The 16,755-nt window shown below is 37.8% G+C and overlaps 1 protein-coding gene across 4 annotated transcripts in view; it reads right to left on the bottom strand.

The window, feature by feature from the left end:
* Nucleotides 1–2,784: 2,784 nt before the first annotated feature.
* Nucleotides 2,785–16,755, bottom strand: part of ARHGEF9 (Cdc42 guanine nucleotide exchange factor 9) — a gene marked incomplete at both ends in the record, with an annotated part of 218,694 nt that continues 204,723 nt past the window's right edge. For all 4 annotated transcript variants that reach the window (XM_082864062.1, XM_082864060.1, XM_082864061.1 and 1 more), the window contains one exon: nt 2,785–2,966. In XM_082864062.1, coding sequence (XP_082720188.1) covers nt 2,785–2,966 — 182 coding nt within the window. The remainder of the gene's footprint in view (nt 2,967–16,755) is intronic.

Raw genomic sequence — 16,755 nt, forward strand, 5'->3', positions numbered from 1 at the left:
TACACATAGAAGGGACAAGAGGGAGAGAGAGAAAGAGGAGGTGGATTTCTGGGTTAGGACCATCCCACAAGAGGGCCCATAGAATATATTAGCAAAGCCTTTTTGAGCAAATCCAGGTCTCATTGAGTTGAGGAAAGGGGATCTCTGGGCCATGCAGAAACAGAGATTTACAGAGTTCTTGTGGATAGCATTGCTATGGGAACACAGAATAGGCTTGGATCCTAAGCCCAGGTAATGGGGTTCCCCTTGGGGCTGTTGGCCACCGGTCTGCTTTTCTGCCATAGACTGGGGGAATATTCCAAGCAATGGTGAACAGATTTCTTGTTGTTTTCATAAATTATTGGCATCTGATGAGGCCAGTGGGTTGGGTGGATGAGAGGTGGGTGGAAAGAGGTGATAATCCCTGATTCTGGAGCTCTGGGCACAGCCCCAGGGGAGCAGGAAGTGGGAGTGTGAGTGAGCTTGGCCAAGAGAAGTTGTAGGTCCAGGGACCTGTCCATGCATCCCCACTTGGTGTGCCCCCAGGCCCTGGAGAAACAAGTCAAGGCCAAGCCTAGTGAGAAGGAATTGAAAGTAGGAAAATAATGTACACTCAAGGGAGGCCTACACAGCCAGACATTCTGTTTGCCAGGGAAGCCACTTTAGCTTAGGCACTGGGTACCAGGCTCCTTGTCAAGTGGGCTTAAGTAGCTGGGTCAGGTGCTGAGCAGTTGTGGCCAGTCCCGAGCCCTGGCCTTCTGCCCAGCTCACACTTATCCTTGGCTAACTCCTCAAGTCTCATTTGGTGGTGGAATGGGAGCTTAAACAGCTTGTAATTTGATTCCCATAGAAGAAAAATTCCCAGGCTGGGCAGGGCCTGGTCTGGGTCAGGAGGCGTAAGAGCAGCAATCAAGCCAGCTATGCTGTGTCCCATGCAGCCATGAGTCCTTTCATGATTAAGTCTTCTCCCACAGGGTCCAGGATAGACTCAAAATCTCCAGATTCCTCACTAGAATGGCTCTCCATAGTAGGGCCCATTCTTACTCCTTTGTACTCCATTCTCCTTGCTGTTCAAGGTCTATCTATCTGAGGGGCTATGTGGAGAGGAGGAATAGGGAGTACTCATAGGGAGTCTGTCTCTTTGTGTGGAAAGTTAGTTTTTCCTAAGTGTAAAGCCTACCAAAAATGAGCCTGAGGGTAGCATCTCTGCCTCAGATCCTTTCTCCACAGGGAAAAGTCCCCTAGGCTCCTCGCTTGCTTACTTCAAATGTTGTGGGATGGGAGAATGTTAGAAACAGGGCAGTCTTTGAGTGCTAGAAGTGCTTTAACTATGCCCATACCAGCAACCCTCCTGTGCAGGGGAGAGCAGGAGAAAGAAGGAAGACAGGAAGAGGGGAAGGAAGGAGCCATGGAAGATTATCCATGCAATCGGCTAACAATGGGGGAAGTTTCACATAAGTTAGGAACTGTAAGTACATATCTTGGGCTGAGGTTGTCTCTTTCATGCCCATCTTTGTTCTTTCTTATAAGAGGTTACTATCAGCCTTTGATTCTGTCCAGGTCAATAATTTGAATACAGTTGATGATCTTGGTGAGGTGGGCTCTGTCTTGACCTCTCACAGATTCCAGCAATGCTGCCTAAACAATCTGCCAATGGGGAGCAGGTACAACCAGGTCCCCGATTGCAGTGGGGAGTCCTACTCTAAACCTGCTTGGTACTGGAGGCAGTTGAATCCCTCCTCCAGGAGGCAGAGTCTCAGCCTCTTTACTTCTAGTTCAGATTTTTTAGTTTAGGGGAGGGACAAGCCTAGAAGAAACACCATAACCAAAGTGGCATGAAGAAGAGAAAAACTGACCCAGAAACCCCAGATACAAAACTGGCATGACCCAGCAGTGCTGCAACATGGGAATCCCCAGTGCTAGCAGAAGAAATAGCCCAAATGCAGAATGCTCCCTGAACAGAAGTCTTCTCCAGCATCATTACTCTGACATTCCCTTGCTTCTGTTTAGTTTCGATCCCTCTACAACACCTAAAACACAGTGAAAGCAATAGAAATATTGAGCACTTATGTCACAGGGCACAACAGAGCATGTCCAGACTGGCATGACTGAGGACAGAAGATGCAGGGAAAAGGCTATTTGGGGCAACTGCAGGGCTGCAGAAATAATTCACAGATGATCAGTTGAGGGAGTGGAGGAAGGGGATCCTCCCTTTACCCAGTGAAAAGGAAAAGGAAAAAAAGAAATTCAAAACTCCCAAACTCCACCACATCAAATTAAATTCAAAAGTCATCAGCATCAGTATCATCAGGTAACTAAAAAACAATACAAACACATCTATGTTAATAATGACAAGTCAATGAATCACTCACAGGAGAGCAAAAAGATTAGCTCAACAAGAAAAGGAACAAATAGAAATGTCATTTTCTGAAAGTAAAGGGGAGGGGGACAGGGTAAGAATGGAAAACATTTTAAGAAGGGATCATGTGTTTGGAATTCATTGGTACTTCTTCCTACCAACTACAGATTTTACTTCCCCAAAACAACAGAAAACATTTTTGGTCCTTCTGCGTGTGTGTGTGTGTGTGTGTGTGTGTGTGTGTGTGTGTGTACACTCAAGGTCCTGTGTGCGTCTGTGTATGCGTGTGTGTGTGTATGTGTGTGTGTGTGTGTGTGTGTATATATATATATATATATATATATATATATATATATAAATTTCAACAGTGCTTCTCCGAAAAAAGGTCCATCTATAAATATAATTTTATTTACTTTATTTTAAAATTATCTGCCTCCCTGTTGGTATTATTTTTTGAAGGGGGTTAACCTGCTGAAGTTTTGCCAGAATGGTGACTGGCTGCGCTTGGGTTCGGTGAACTCAAAGACCTGCGACTGAGCGATGCCATCAGGGACCAGGTACTGGCCCTGGTTTAACGGGTCCTGCGGTGGTGGGTAGGAAGGAGGAACTGAGCGAGCAGAGGTGACACCTAGAGTAGACGGGAGATCAAAGGGAAATGGTATAAATTAAGTAGTAAGGGGATTCTCAAAGCACCTAGTGCCCACTTTTAATCCTTATCTCTATTCAGAACAGAATAGGCTGAGGAACACAGCATATGATTCAGAATGCAAGGGTGATCTCTCTGCTGCTCCCAAATACCTTTCTCATCTGCTGGTCAGTGTCTGAAATTTCAACATTATAGTTTCTCTGTTTGCCTTTGTTTGATGACTTGATCCCATTACCCTGGAAGTAGTATCATATTAAGCCATCATATAACATATTAAGACATTCACACTTCAGTGGGAAGGAACCACTTCTTTTCTAAAAGCCAGTATTTTGTTGTTTTGTTTTTGTTCTTGTTATTGTTTTCCAGCTTTATTGAGATGTAACTGACATACAATGTTGTGTAAGTTTAAGGTATGCAATGTGATAATTCATTATACATATATATTGTGAAATAATTACCACAATAAGGTTAGTTAGCACATCCATCACCTCACACAATTACCTTAAGTATACAATAGCGTATTGTTAACTACATTAACCATACTGTACATTATATCTCCAAAACTAATTCATCATATAACTAGAAGCTTGTGCCCTTTGACCAACATCACCCCACTTTCCCCAACCCCAACCCCTGGCAACCTACTTTCTGTTTCTATAATTTTGCCTTTTTCAGATTGCTTATATAAATGACATATTGTATTTGTATTTTTCTGTCTGACATTTCACACAGCATAACTCCCTAAAGACCATCCATATTTCCATAAATGGCAGGATTTCCTTCTTTTTATGGTTGAATAGTATTCCACAGTGTGTATATGTGTGTGTGTGCGTGTGTGTGTGTCTTTTTTGGGTGTATGGTTTATAAAAAAGTTTCTCCCATTGCATAGGTAGCCTTTTCATTTTGTTGATTGTCTTTTGCTATGCAGAAGCTTTCTAGTTTGATGTAGTCCCACTTGCTCATTTTTGATTTAGGTGTCATATTCAAAAACTCATTGCCAAGATCAATGTTGAGGAGTACAGGGAAAACAGGGAAAACCCTGTTTTCTTCTAGGAATTTTATAGATGTGGGTCTTACACTTAAGTCTTTAATCAGTTTTGAGTTAATTTTTGTGAGTGGTGTTATATAGGAGTCCAATACAGTCCTTTGCATGTAAACATTCAATTTTCCCAATACCATTAATAAAAGAGACTATCTTTCCCCCACTAAATATTCTTGGCCTCCTGACAAATATTAGTTGACCATAAGTGTGGGTTTATAATTGGGCTCTTGATTCTGTTCCATTGATCTATATGCTGTTTTTTATGCTAGTACCATACTTTTTTGATTATTATAGCTTTGTAATATAGTTTGAAATTGGGATGCATGATTGCCCCAGCTTTGTTCTTCTTTAACAGAACTGCTTTGGTAAATTGGGGTCTTTTGTGGTTCCATATGAATTTTAGGAGTGTTTTGTCTCCTTCTATGAAAAATGCCATGGAATTTGAGATAAGGATTACAGCAAGTATACAGATGGCTTTATATAGTAAGGACATTTTCACAATATTAATTCTTATCATCCATGAATATGGAATATCTTTCCATTTATTTGTGTCTTCTTCAATTTCTTTCATAAATGTCTACTAGATTTCAATGTGCAGATCTTTAACCTTCTTGGTTAAACCTATTCCTAAGTACTTTACTATTTTGTGCTATTGCAAAGGGGATCATGTCCTTAATTTCTCCTTTGGATGTTTGTTGTTAGTGAAACACAACTGATTTCTGTACACTGATTTTGTATCCTGAAACATTACTGAATTCCTTTATTATTCTAATATTATTATTTCTTGGGATAGTCTTTAGAGTTTTCTATGTATGAAATCATATCATCTGTAAACAGAGACAATTTGACTTCTCACTTTCTGACTTTAATTGCTTTTTATTGCCTGACTGCTCTGGCTAGGACTTCAAGAGCTATGCTGAATAGGAGTGGTGAGGTTTGGAATCCTTGTCTTATTCCTGAACTTAGAGGAAAAGCTTTCAAACTTTCACCTCTGAGTATTGTTATTAGCGGTGAGCTTGTCATAAAAGGCATTGATTATATTGAGATATGTTCTTTGTATACCCAATTTATTGAGAATTTTTATCACGAAAGATGTTGAATTTTGTAAAATGCTTTTTCTGCATCTATTGAGGTGATCATGTGATTTTTATCTTTCATTCTATAAATGTGGTGTGTCACATTTATTGATTTGCATATGTAGACCATGCCTGCATCCTAGAGATGAATCCCACTTGATGATGATGCATGATCCTTTTATGTGCTGTTGAATTTGGTTTGCTAGTATTTTGTTGAGAATTTTTACATCTATATTCATCAAGGATATCTAGTAATATCTTCATCCAGCTTTGGTATTGGGGAAATGCTAGCTTCATAAAATGAGTTTGAGAGTGTTCCTTTTAGGTTTTTGACTAGTTTGAGAAGGACTGTTGTTAATTCTTTTTAAAATGTTTCATGTAATTCACCAGTGAAACCATCTATCTGTTCCTGGGCTTTTCTTTTTTGGGAGGTTTGACTACTGATTCAACCTTCTCACTTGTTATTTGTCTGCTCAGATTTTGTATTTTCCCCTAATTTGAGACAATAATAGACATATTACATTGTATAAGATTAAGGTGTACAACATAATGATTTGATATATGTATATACTGCAAAAAGATAAGCACATTAAGGTCACTTAACATCCATCACTTCACATAGTTACACGTTTTTTCTTTTGATGAGAACTTTTACAATCTACTCTCTTAGCAACTTTCAAATATACAATACAGTTTTGCTAACTTTAGTCTTCATGCCGTATGTTACTTCCTCAACCTCATTTATTTTATAACTGAAACTCTACCTTTTGACCACATTCACCTATTTCCCCAACCCAAAACCCCTTGCATGTGGCAAACATCAATCTCTTCTCTGTTTCTACAAATTCAGTTTTATTAGATTCCCCATATGAGTGATATCATACAGTATTTGTCTTTCTTTGTCTGAATTATTTCATTTAGCATAACACCTTCCAGGTTAGTCCACAATGTGGAATAGACAAGATTTCCCTCTTTCTACAGCTGAATAATATTCCATTGTGTGTGTTTGTATATATTTATTTTATCTATTTATCTGTCAAAGGACACTTAGGTTGTTTCTATGTCTTGGCTATTATGAATAATGCAGTAACAAATATGGGGTACAGATAGCTCTTCAAGATAGTTATTTCTTTTCTTTAGATATATACCCAGAACTGGAATTGAATTATACGGTAGCTCTATTTTTAATTTTTTAATGAACCTCCATACTGTTTTCCATAGCAGCTGTACCAACTTACACTCCCACCAACAGTATAAAAGGGTCTCCTTTCTCTACATCCTTCCCAGCACTTGTCTTTTGATAACAGCCTTTCTGAAAGGTGTGAGGTAATATCTCATAGTGGTTTTGATTTGCATTTCTTGATGATGAATGATGCTGAGGTACTTTTCGTGTACCTGTTGGCTGTTGGAATATTTTCTTTGAAAAATGTCTACTTAGGTCTTTGGCTTATTTTTTTTTTTTTACATCTTTATTGGAGTATAATCGCTTTACAATGGTGTGTTAGTTTCTGCTTTAATAACAAAGTGAATCAGTTATACATACACATATGTTCCCATATCTCTTCCCTCTTGTGTCTCCCTCCCTCCCATCCTCCCTATCCCACCCCTCTAGGTGGTCACAAAGCACCAAGCTGATCTCCCTGTGCTATGCGGCTGCTTCCCACTAGCTATTTTACATTTGGTAGTGTATATATGTCCATGCCACTCTCTCACTTTGTCACAGCTTACCCTTCCCCCTCCCCATATCCTCAAGTCCATTCTCTAGTAGGTCTGTGTCTTTATTCCTGTCTTACCCCTAGGTTCTTCACATTTTTTTTTCTTAAATTCCATATATATGTGCTAGCATACGGCATTTGTCTTTCTCTTTCTGACTTACTTCACTTTTACTGGAATATAGTTGATTTACAATATTGTGTTAGTTTCTGTTGTATAGCAAAGTGAATCAGTTAAACATATACATATATCTGCTCTTTCTTAGATTCTTTTCCCATGAAGGTCATTACAGAGTATTGAGCAGAGTTCCCTGTACTATACAGTAGGTTCTTATTAGTTATTTATTTTATATATAGTAGTGTGTATATGTCAGTCCCAATCTCCCAATTTATCTCTCTCTCCCTTTCCACTTTGGTAACCATAAGTTTGTTTTCTATATCTGTGACTCTATTTTTGTTTTGTAAATAAGTTCATTTGTACCATTTTTTAGATTACACATATAATCAATACCATATGATATATGACTTACTCTGTCTGACTTACTTCACTCAGTATGACAATCACTAGGTCCATCCATGTAGCTTCAAATAGCATTATTTTGTTCTTTTTTATGGCTGAGTAATATCCCATTGTATATATGTACCACATCTTTATCCATTCATCCATTGATGAACATTTAGGTTCCTTCCATGTCCTGGCTATTGTAAATAGCACTGCGATGAACATTGGGGTGAATGTTTCTTTTTTATTTTTTTAACATATTTATTGGAATATAATTACTTTACAATGGTGTGTTAATTTCAGCTTTATAACAAAGTGAATCAGCTATACGTAAACATATATTCCCATCTCTCCTCCCTCTTGCATCTCCCCCCCACCTCTCTACTAACAAATGTAAAATAGATAGCTAGTGGGAAGCAGCTGAATAGCACAGGGAGATCAGCTCGGTGCTTCATGTATCTTTTTGATTTATGGTTTTCTCTGGATATATGCCTAGGAGAAGGATTGCTGGATCATATGGTAGCTCTATTTTTAGTTTTTTAAAGAACTTCCATACTGTTCTCCATAGTGGCTGTACCAATTTACATTCCCACCAACAGTGTGGGAGGGTTCCCTTTACTCCACACCCTCTCCAGCATTTGTTTGCAGACTTTATGATGATGGCCATTCTGACCGGTCTGTGGTAATACCTCATTGTAGTTTTGATTTGCATTTCTCTAATAATTAGCAATGTTGAGCATCTTTTCATGTGATTTTGGCCATCTATATGTCTTCTTTGGAGGGAGGTCTATTAGATCTTCTGCCCACTTTTTGATTGGGTTGTTTGTTTGTTTATTTTTTTGATAGTGAGCTGCATGAGCTGTTTGTATATTTGGAGTTTATTCCCTTGTCAGTTGCTTCGTTTGCAAATATTTTCTACCATTCTGTGGGTTGTCTTTTTTTTATGGTTTTCCTTGCTGTGCAAAAGCTTGTAAGTTTAATTAGGTCCCATTTGTTTATTTTTGTTTTTATTTTCAGTACTCTAGGAGGTGGATCCAAAAAGATATTGCTGAAACTTATGTCAAAGAATGTTGTGCCTATGTTTTCCTCAAAGAGTTTTATAGTATCTGGTCTTACATTTAGGTCATTAATCCACTTTGAGTTTATTTTTGTGTGTGGTGTTAGAGAATGTTCTAGTTTTATTCTTGTACATGTAGCTGTCCAGTTTCCCCAGCACCATTCATTGAAGAGACTGTCTTTTGTCCACTGTATTTCCTTGCCTCCTTTGTCGTAGATTAATTGACCATAGGTGCATGGGTTTATTTCTGGGCTTTCTATTCTGTTCCACTGATCTATATTTCTGTTTTTGTGCCACTATCATACATTTTTGGAAATGATTTTTTAAATTTTTGTTTTATATCGGAGTTGATTAACAATTTTGTGTTAGTTTCCGGTGTACAGCAGAGTGATTCAGTTATACACACAGATGTATCTATCCTTTTGCAGATTCATTTCCCATTTAGATTATTACAGAGTATTGATCAGATTTCCCTGAGCTATACAGTAGGTCTTTTTGATAACTTTAGTTTTGTAGTATAGTCTGAAGTCAGGGAGCCGATACCTCCAGCTCCATTTTTCTTTCTCAGGATTACTTTGGCTATACAGAGCCTTTTGTTTCCATATAAATTAAAAAAAAATTGTTCTAGTTCTGTGAAAAATGTTATTGGTAAATTAATAGGGATTGCATTGAATCTGTAGATTGCCTTGGGTAGTATAGTCATTTTGACAATATTGATTCTTCCAAACCAAGAACATGGTATATCTTTCCATCTGTGTCACCTTCAATTTCTTTCATCAGAGTCTTATAGTTTTCAGAGTACAGGTCTTTTGTCTCGTTAGGTAGGTTTATTCCTAGGTATTTTATTCTTTTTGATGAGATGGTAAATGGGATTGTTTCCTTATTTTCTTTCTGATTTTTGCTGTTAGTGTACACAAATACAAGTGATTTCTGAGTGTTAATTTTGTATCCTGCAACTTTATTAAATTCATTGATATGCTCTAGTAGTTTTCTGGTAATGTCTTCAGAATCATCAATGTATAGTACCACGTCATCTGAAAACAGTGACAGTTTTACTTCTTTTCCAGTTTAGATCCTGCTCATTTCTTTTTCTTCTCTGGTTGCTGTGGCTAGGACTCCCAGAACTTGAATAAAAGTGGTGAGAGTGGACATCCTTTTCTTGTTCCTGATCTTAGAGGAAATGCTTTCAGCTTTTACCATTGAGTGTGATGTTAGCTGTGGGTTTGTTGTATATGGCCTTTATTATGTTGAGGTAGGTTCCATTTATGACCACTTTCTGGACAGCTTTTATCATAAATGGGTGTTGGAATTGTAAAAAGCCTTTCTGCATCTATTGAGATAATCATATTTTTTTATACTTTTTAATTTGTTAATGTGGTATATCACAGTGACTAATTTGGGGATAACGAAAAATCCTTGTATCCCTGGGATAAATCCCACTTGATTGTAGTGGTTGATCCTTTTAACATATTGTTGGATTTGTTTTGCTAGTATTTTGTTGAGGATTTTTCCATCTATGTTCTTCAGTGATATTGGCCTATAATTTTATTTTTTTGTGGTATCTGCATCTGGTTTTGGTATTAGGGTGATGGTGGCCTCGTAGAATGAGTTAGGGAGTGTCCCCCCTTGCTATATTTTGGAAGAGTTTGAGAAGGATAGGTGTTAACTCTTCTCTAAATGTTTGACAGAATTTGCCTGTGAAGCCATCTGATGTTGGACTTTTGTGTGAAGTTTTTTTTTTTTTTTCAGTACGCGGGCCTCTCACTGTTGTGGCCTCTCCTGTTGCAGCGCACAGGCTCCAGATGCACAGGTTCAGCGGCCATGGCTCACAGGCCCAGCCGCTCCGCAGCATGTGGGATCCTCCCGGACCAGGGCACGAACTCGTTTCCCTGCATTGGCAGGCGGACTCTCAACCACTGTGCCACCAGGGAAGCCCTGAATTTTTAAAAATAAGTTTCAATTTCAGTACTTGTGATTGCTCTATTCATATTTTCTATTTCTTCCTGGTTCAGTCTTGGGAGGTTTTACCTTTCTAAGGATTTGTCCATTTCTTCTAGGTTGTCCATTTTATTGGCATATAGTTGCCTGTAGTAGTCTCTTATGATCCTTTGTATTTCTGTGTTGTCCAAAGTAACTTCTTTTTCATATCTAATTTTAGTGATCTGAGCCCTATCCCTTTTTTTCTTGATGGGGCTGGCTTAAAGTTTATCAATGTTGTTTATCTTTTCAAAGAACCAGCTTTTAGTTTCACTGTCTTTTCTCTTGTTTTCATCATCTCTATTGCATTTGTTTCTGTTCTGATGTTTATGATTTCTTTCCTTGTACTAACTTTGGGTTTTGTTTGTTCTTATTTCTCTAGTTGCTTACGGTGTAAATTTTTGTTGTTTATTTGTGATTTTTCTTGGTTCCTAAGGTAAGACTGCATTGCTACAAACTTCACTCTTAGAACTGCTTTTGCTGCATCCCATACGTTTTGGATCATCGTGTTTTCATTTTCGTCTGTCTCTAGGTAGTTTTGAATTTCCTCTTTGATTTCTTCAGTGATCCATTTGTTGTTCAGTAACATATAGTTAGCCTCTACATGTTTCTGCTTTTTGCAGTTTTTTTTTTCATGTAGTTGATTCCTAATCTCAACATTGCAGTTGGAGTGCTGGCTTGATATAATTTCAATTTTCTTAAATATAATGAGGCTTACTGTATGGTACACCATGTTATCTGTCCTGGAAAATGTTCTATGTGCACTTGAGAAGAATGTGCATCTTTTCCTTTTAAATGGAATATTCTATAAATATCAATTAAGTCCATTTGTCTAATGTGTCATTTAAGCTTTTGTTTCCTTATTGATTTTCTGTCTGAATGATCTGTCCATTGATGAAAATGGGGTGTTAAATTGCCCCGATATTATTGTGTTACTGTCAATTTCTCATTTTATGGCTGTAAGAATTTGCCTTATATATTGAGGTGCTCCTATGTTGGGTGCATAAATATTTACAATTGTTATATCTTCTTCTTGGATTGATGCTTTGCTCATTATGTGGTATCCTTTTTGTCTCTTGTAACAGTCTTTATTTTAAAGTCTATTTTGTCTGATATGAGTATCACTACTCCAGCTTTCTTTTGATTTCCATTTGCATGGAATACCTTTTTCCATCCCCTCATTTTCAGTCTGTATGTGTCTCTAGATTTCATGTGGGTCTCTTGTAGACAGCATATATGTGTCTTTTTTTTTTTAATTTGGATATAGTTGTTTTACAATGTCATGTTAGTTTCTACTGCACAGCGAAGTGGAGTTCCCTTTGTTATACAACAGGTTCTTGATAGTTTTCTATTTTATACATATTAGTGTATATATGTCAATCCCATTCTCCCAATTCATGCAACCCCCATTCCCCCTTGGTGTCCATACATTTGTTCTCTACACCTATGTCTCTATTTCTGCCTTGCAAACTGGTTCATCTGTACTATTTTTCTAGATTCCACATATATGTGTTAATATATGATATTTGTTTTTCTCTTTCTGACATACTTCACTCTGTATGACAGTCTCTAGGTCCATCCATGTCTCTACAAATGACCCAATTTTGTTCCTTTTTATGGCTGAGTAATATTCCATTGCATATATATACCACGTCTTCTTTTTCTTTTTTAAATCAATTATGCCAGTCTATGGCTTTTTGTTTGAGGATTTAATCCATTTACATTTAAGATAATTACTGATCTGTATGTTCTTATTGCTATTTTGTTAATTGTTTTGGATTAGTTTCTGTAGTCCTTTTTTCTTCCCTTCCCTTTTTGTTCTCTTCTCTTGTGATTTGATGACTATGTTTATTGTTGTGTTTGGATTGCTTTTTCTTTTTTTGTGTGTTTGTATCTGTTCTAGATTTTTGCTTTCCGCTTACCATGAGGTTTTGATATAGCAGACTACATATATACAAGGTTTTTTAAAGTTGCTGGTCTCTTAATTTTAAATGGATTTCCAATATCCTGCATTTGTATGCTCCTCTTCTCACTATTGCTGTTTTTGTTATCATATTTTGTGTGGATGCTTGCCTACCTTTACTGTATGTTTGCCTTTACTGTTGCACTTTCCCATTCATAATTTTCTTGTTTCTAGTTGTGGTCTTTTCTTTTCCATCTAGAGAATTCCCCTTAGCATTTGTTGTACAGCTGGTTTGGTGGTGGTGAATTTTCTTAGCTTTTTTTTGTAAAGCATTTGTTTTACCATGTAATCTGTATGAGAGCTTTGCTTGGTAGAGTATTCTTGGTTGTGTTTTTTCCCTTTCATGGCTTTAGATATATCATGCCACTCCCTTTGGGGCTGCAGAGCTATTGTTGAACAATCAGCTGATAACTTTATGGAAATTCCCTTGTGTGTTATTTGTTGCTTTTCCTTTGTTGCTTTTAATATTTTCTCTGCCTTTTTTGTCAATTTTATTAATATGTGCCTCAGTATGTCCCTCCTTGGGTTTATCCTGTATGGGACTCTCTGCACTTCCTGGTCTTGAGTGGGTGTTTCCTTTCCCATGTAAGGGAAGTTTTTGGCTATTATCTCTTTAAATATTTTCTCAGGACCTTTCTCTCTCTCTTCTCCTTCTGGGACCCCTATAATGCAAATGTTTTTGCATTTAATGTTGTCCCAGATGTCTCTGAGTCTGTCCTCATTTCTTTTCATTCTTTTTTTCTTTATTCTGTTTTGCAGCAGCAATTTCCCCCAATCTGTCTTCCAGCTCACTTATTTGTTCTTCTGCCTCACTTTTTCTATTGATTCCTTCTAGTGCATTTTTCATTGCAGTTATTGTATTGTTTAATCTTTGTTCTTTTAAGCTTCTAGCACTTTATTAAACATTTCTTGTTTCCTATTGGTCTGTGCTCCATTTTTTTTCTGACATCTTGAATCATCTGTCTCTCATTACTAATCATCTCTCATTACTCTGGATTCTTTTCCAGATAGGTTGCCTATCTCCACTTCACTTAGCTGTTCTTCTGGGGTTTTATCTTGTTCTTTCCTCTGGAACATATTTCTCTGCCATCTCATTTTGTTTAGATTTCTGTCTTTGTGGTCTCCGTTCCTCACACTGCAGGATTGTAGCTTTTCTTGCTTCTGGTGTCTGCACCTTGCTGGGTGAGGTGGGACCAGTGGCTTATACAGGCTTCCTGATGGGAGAGACTGGTGTCTGCCCACTGGTGGGTGGAGCTAGATCTTGTCCCTCTGGGGGTAAGGCCATGGCAAATGGTGTGTTTATAGGTGGTTGTTGGCTCAGGACAACTTTAGGCAGCCTGTCTGCTGATGGGTGGGGCTGTGTTCTCACCATGTTCATTGTTTGGTCTGAGGCATTCAAGTGCTGGATCCTACAGGCTGTTGTCCAGGTCTTGGTGTCAATATGATGACCTCTGGGAGAGCTCATGATGATCAATATTCCTTGGAGACCCCACCACCAGTGTCCTTGTCCCCACAGTGACCCACAGCCGACCCCTGCCTCCCTAGGATACTCTCCAAGGCCCGCAGGTAGGTCTGACCCAGGATCCTATGGAGTCACTGCTTTGCCCTGGGTACCAGTGCATGTGAAACCTTGTGTGCTCCCTCCAAGGGTGTAGTCTGTTTCCACCAGTCCTGTGGAACTCCTAGACTCAAGCCCACTGGCCTTCAAAGCCAAATGTTTTGTGTGCTCCTCTTCCCATTGCCAGACCCCCAGGCTGGGGAGACTGATGTGGGGCTCAGAACTCTCACTCCTGTAGGAGAACCTCTGTGATATATTAATTTTCCAGTTTGTGGGTTGCCCAGTTGGTGGGTATAGGATTTGATTATATTGCAGAAGCACCCCTCCTACCATCTCGTTGTGGCTTCCTCTTTGTCTTTGGGTGTAGAGTGCATGTTTTGGTAGGTTGGGGTCTTTTTTGTCGATGGTTATTCAGCAGTTAATTTTGATTTTGTTGTTTTTGTGAGAGGAGATAAGGTCAAGTCCTTCTACTCTGCCATCTTGTCTCCTGCCCCTGTCATATTTTCTTCTTCACGTTTTCGTGTTACTAATTAGCATACTTTCATTTCAGCTTGAAGAACCTTCAGCATTTATTGTAAGACAAATCTAGTGGTGATTAACTCTTTCAGCTTTTTTTTTTTTTTTTTTTGGTCTGGAAAATTCTTTTTCTCTCCTTTATTTCTGAAGACAACTTTTCTGGGTACAGCATTCTCGGTTGGGTGTTATTTTCTTTCAGTACTTTGAATATATCATTCCACTCTCTCCTTGCCTGCTAGGTTTCTGTTGAGAAATCTGCTGATAGCCTTATGCAGGTTCCCATGCATATGAGATTCGTTTTTTTCTCTTGCTGCTCTTAACCTTCTCTTTTTGTCTTTGATTTTAGACAGCTTTATTATAATGTATCTTAGAGAAGACCATTTTGGGTTGAATTGTTTGGAGACCAGTGAGCCACATGAACTTAGATATTCAAATATCTACCCAGAATTGGGAAGTCCTAGTCATTATTTATTTAAATGATCTTTCTTCCCCTTTCTCCCTCTCTTCTTCTGGGACTCCAATATTTTGTAGATTGTTAATCTTAATTTTATCCTATAAGTCACACAGGCATACTTCACTCTTTCAGATTCTTTTTTTTTTTTTCCTACTCTGACTAGTCAATTTCAAATGATCTTTCTTTGACTTCACAGATACTTTCTGCTGGCTCATCAGGTCTGCTATTGATGCTGTCTACTGCATTTTTCATTTCATACATTGTATTCTTCAGCTCTATAACTTGTTTGGTTCTTTTTATGATTTCTACTCTGTTAAATTTCTTATTTCGTTCATGATGTTTTCCTGATGTTGTTGAATTGTTTCTATTGTAGCTCATTGAGCTTCCTTAAAACAACGATTTTGAATTGTTTATCATGCAAATCACAGATCTCCTGGTATTTGTGTGTCAGCTTCTGGAAATTATTGCATTCCATTGATGATGTCTTGTTTCCTTGATTTTTCATATTCCTTCTAGTCTTGTGTTGCTGTCACCTCCTCCAGTTTTTATTGACTGGCCTCATCTATACATCCAATCATAGATTATTTGGTCTGGAACTTCTCCACTGGACTCCCAGACTTTTACAAAAAAACTCTCATCTGTTGGTGAAAATCTGTGTTCTTTAGGGAGATGACTATTTTGTCATTTTGAGGATGTTGTCAGTTTTCAAAGGTGGTAAGTGTCAAAAATACAAGTGTTCCAGAGGCCAAACAATTATATGTAGATATTAGGGAGGGAATTTGGGGAGTGCTCATTTTATTTTTTAAATTAAGCTTTTTATTTTGAGATCATTGTAGATTCACATGCAGTTGTAAGAGAAAATATAGAGATATACCTTGCACCCTTTACTCAATTTCTCCAATGATAGCATTTTGCAAAACTATATTACAATATTACAGCTAGGATATTAACATTGTTACAGGATACAGTCAAGAGTCATAACATTTCTATCATCACAAGGATTACTCGTGTTATTCTTTTATAACCACACTCACTTCTTTCCTTTCCCTACTCCCTCTTTAACCCCTGGCAAGCACTAATATGTTCCCTATTTCCAAATTATATCATCTGAAGAATGTTATATAAATGGAGTTATACCATATGTAACCTTTGGATGTTGGCTTTTCTCAATCAGCATGAATCCTTAGAAATTCTCCCAAGTTGGTTTATGTACCAATAGTTGGCTCCTTTTTATTGATGTGTTATATTCCATGGTATAGATGTACCAGAATCTGCTTAATTACACCCATTGAAAGACATCTACGTTGTTTCTAGTTTGGGCTATTATGAAAAAGCTGCTATGGGTATTTGTTTAGAAGTTTTTAAGTGACAATAAGTTTTTGTTTCTCTGGGATAAATGCCCAGATGTGTCATTGCTGGGTCATTTGGTAGTTGTATGTTTTATGTCTTAAGAAACTACCAAACTATTACATAAAATAGTGGCTGTACTGTTTTACATTCTCACAAGCAAGGTATGAATGATTCTGTTTCCATGCACCCTTGCCAACATTTGGTGTTTTCACAATTTTTTTCTATTTTAGCCTTTGTAATAGATATGTAATGACATCTCATTGTGGTTTTAATTTACATATTTCCAATGATTAATAATGTTGAACATCTTTTCATGTGTGTAACTGATATCCATATATCCTCTTCAGTGAATTATCTGTCTTGCCCATTTTCTAATTGAAGTGTGTAGTTTTGTTTGTTTGTTTTTACTATTGAGTTTTTAAAATTTTATTTATTTATTTATGGCTGTGTTGGGTCTTAGTTTCTGTGCAAGGGCTTTCTCTAGTTGCGGCGAGTGGGGGCCACTCTTCATCATGGTGCATGGGCCTCTCACTGTCGTGGCCTCTCTTGTGGAGCACAAGCTCC

The sequence above is a fragment of the Leucopleurus acutus genome (genome assembly GCF_964270905.1).
Source record: "Leucopleurus acutus genome assembly, chromosome: X".
In the NCBI taxonomy this organism is placed as follows: Eukaryota; Metazoa; Chordata; class Mammalia; order Artiodactyla; family Delphinidae; genus Leucopleurus; species Leucopleurus acutus.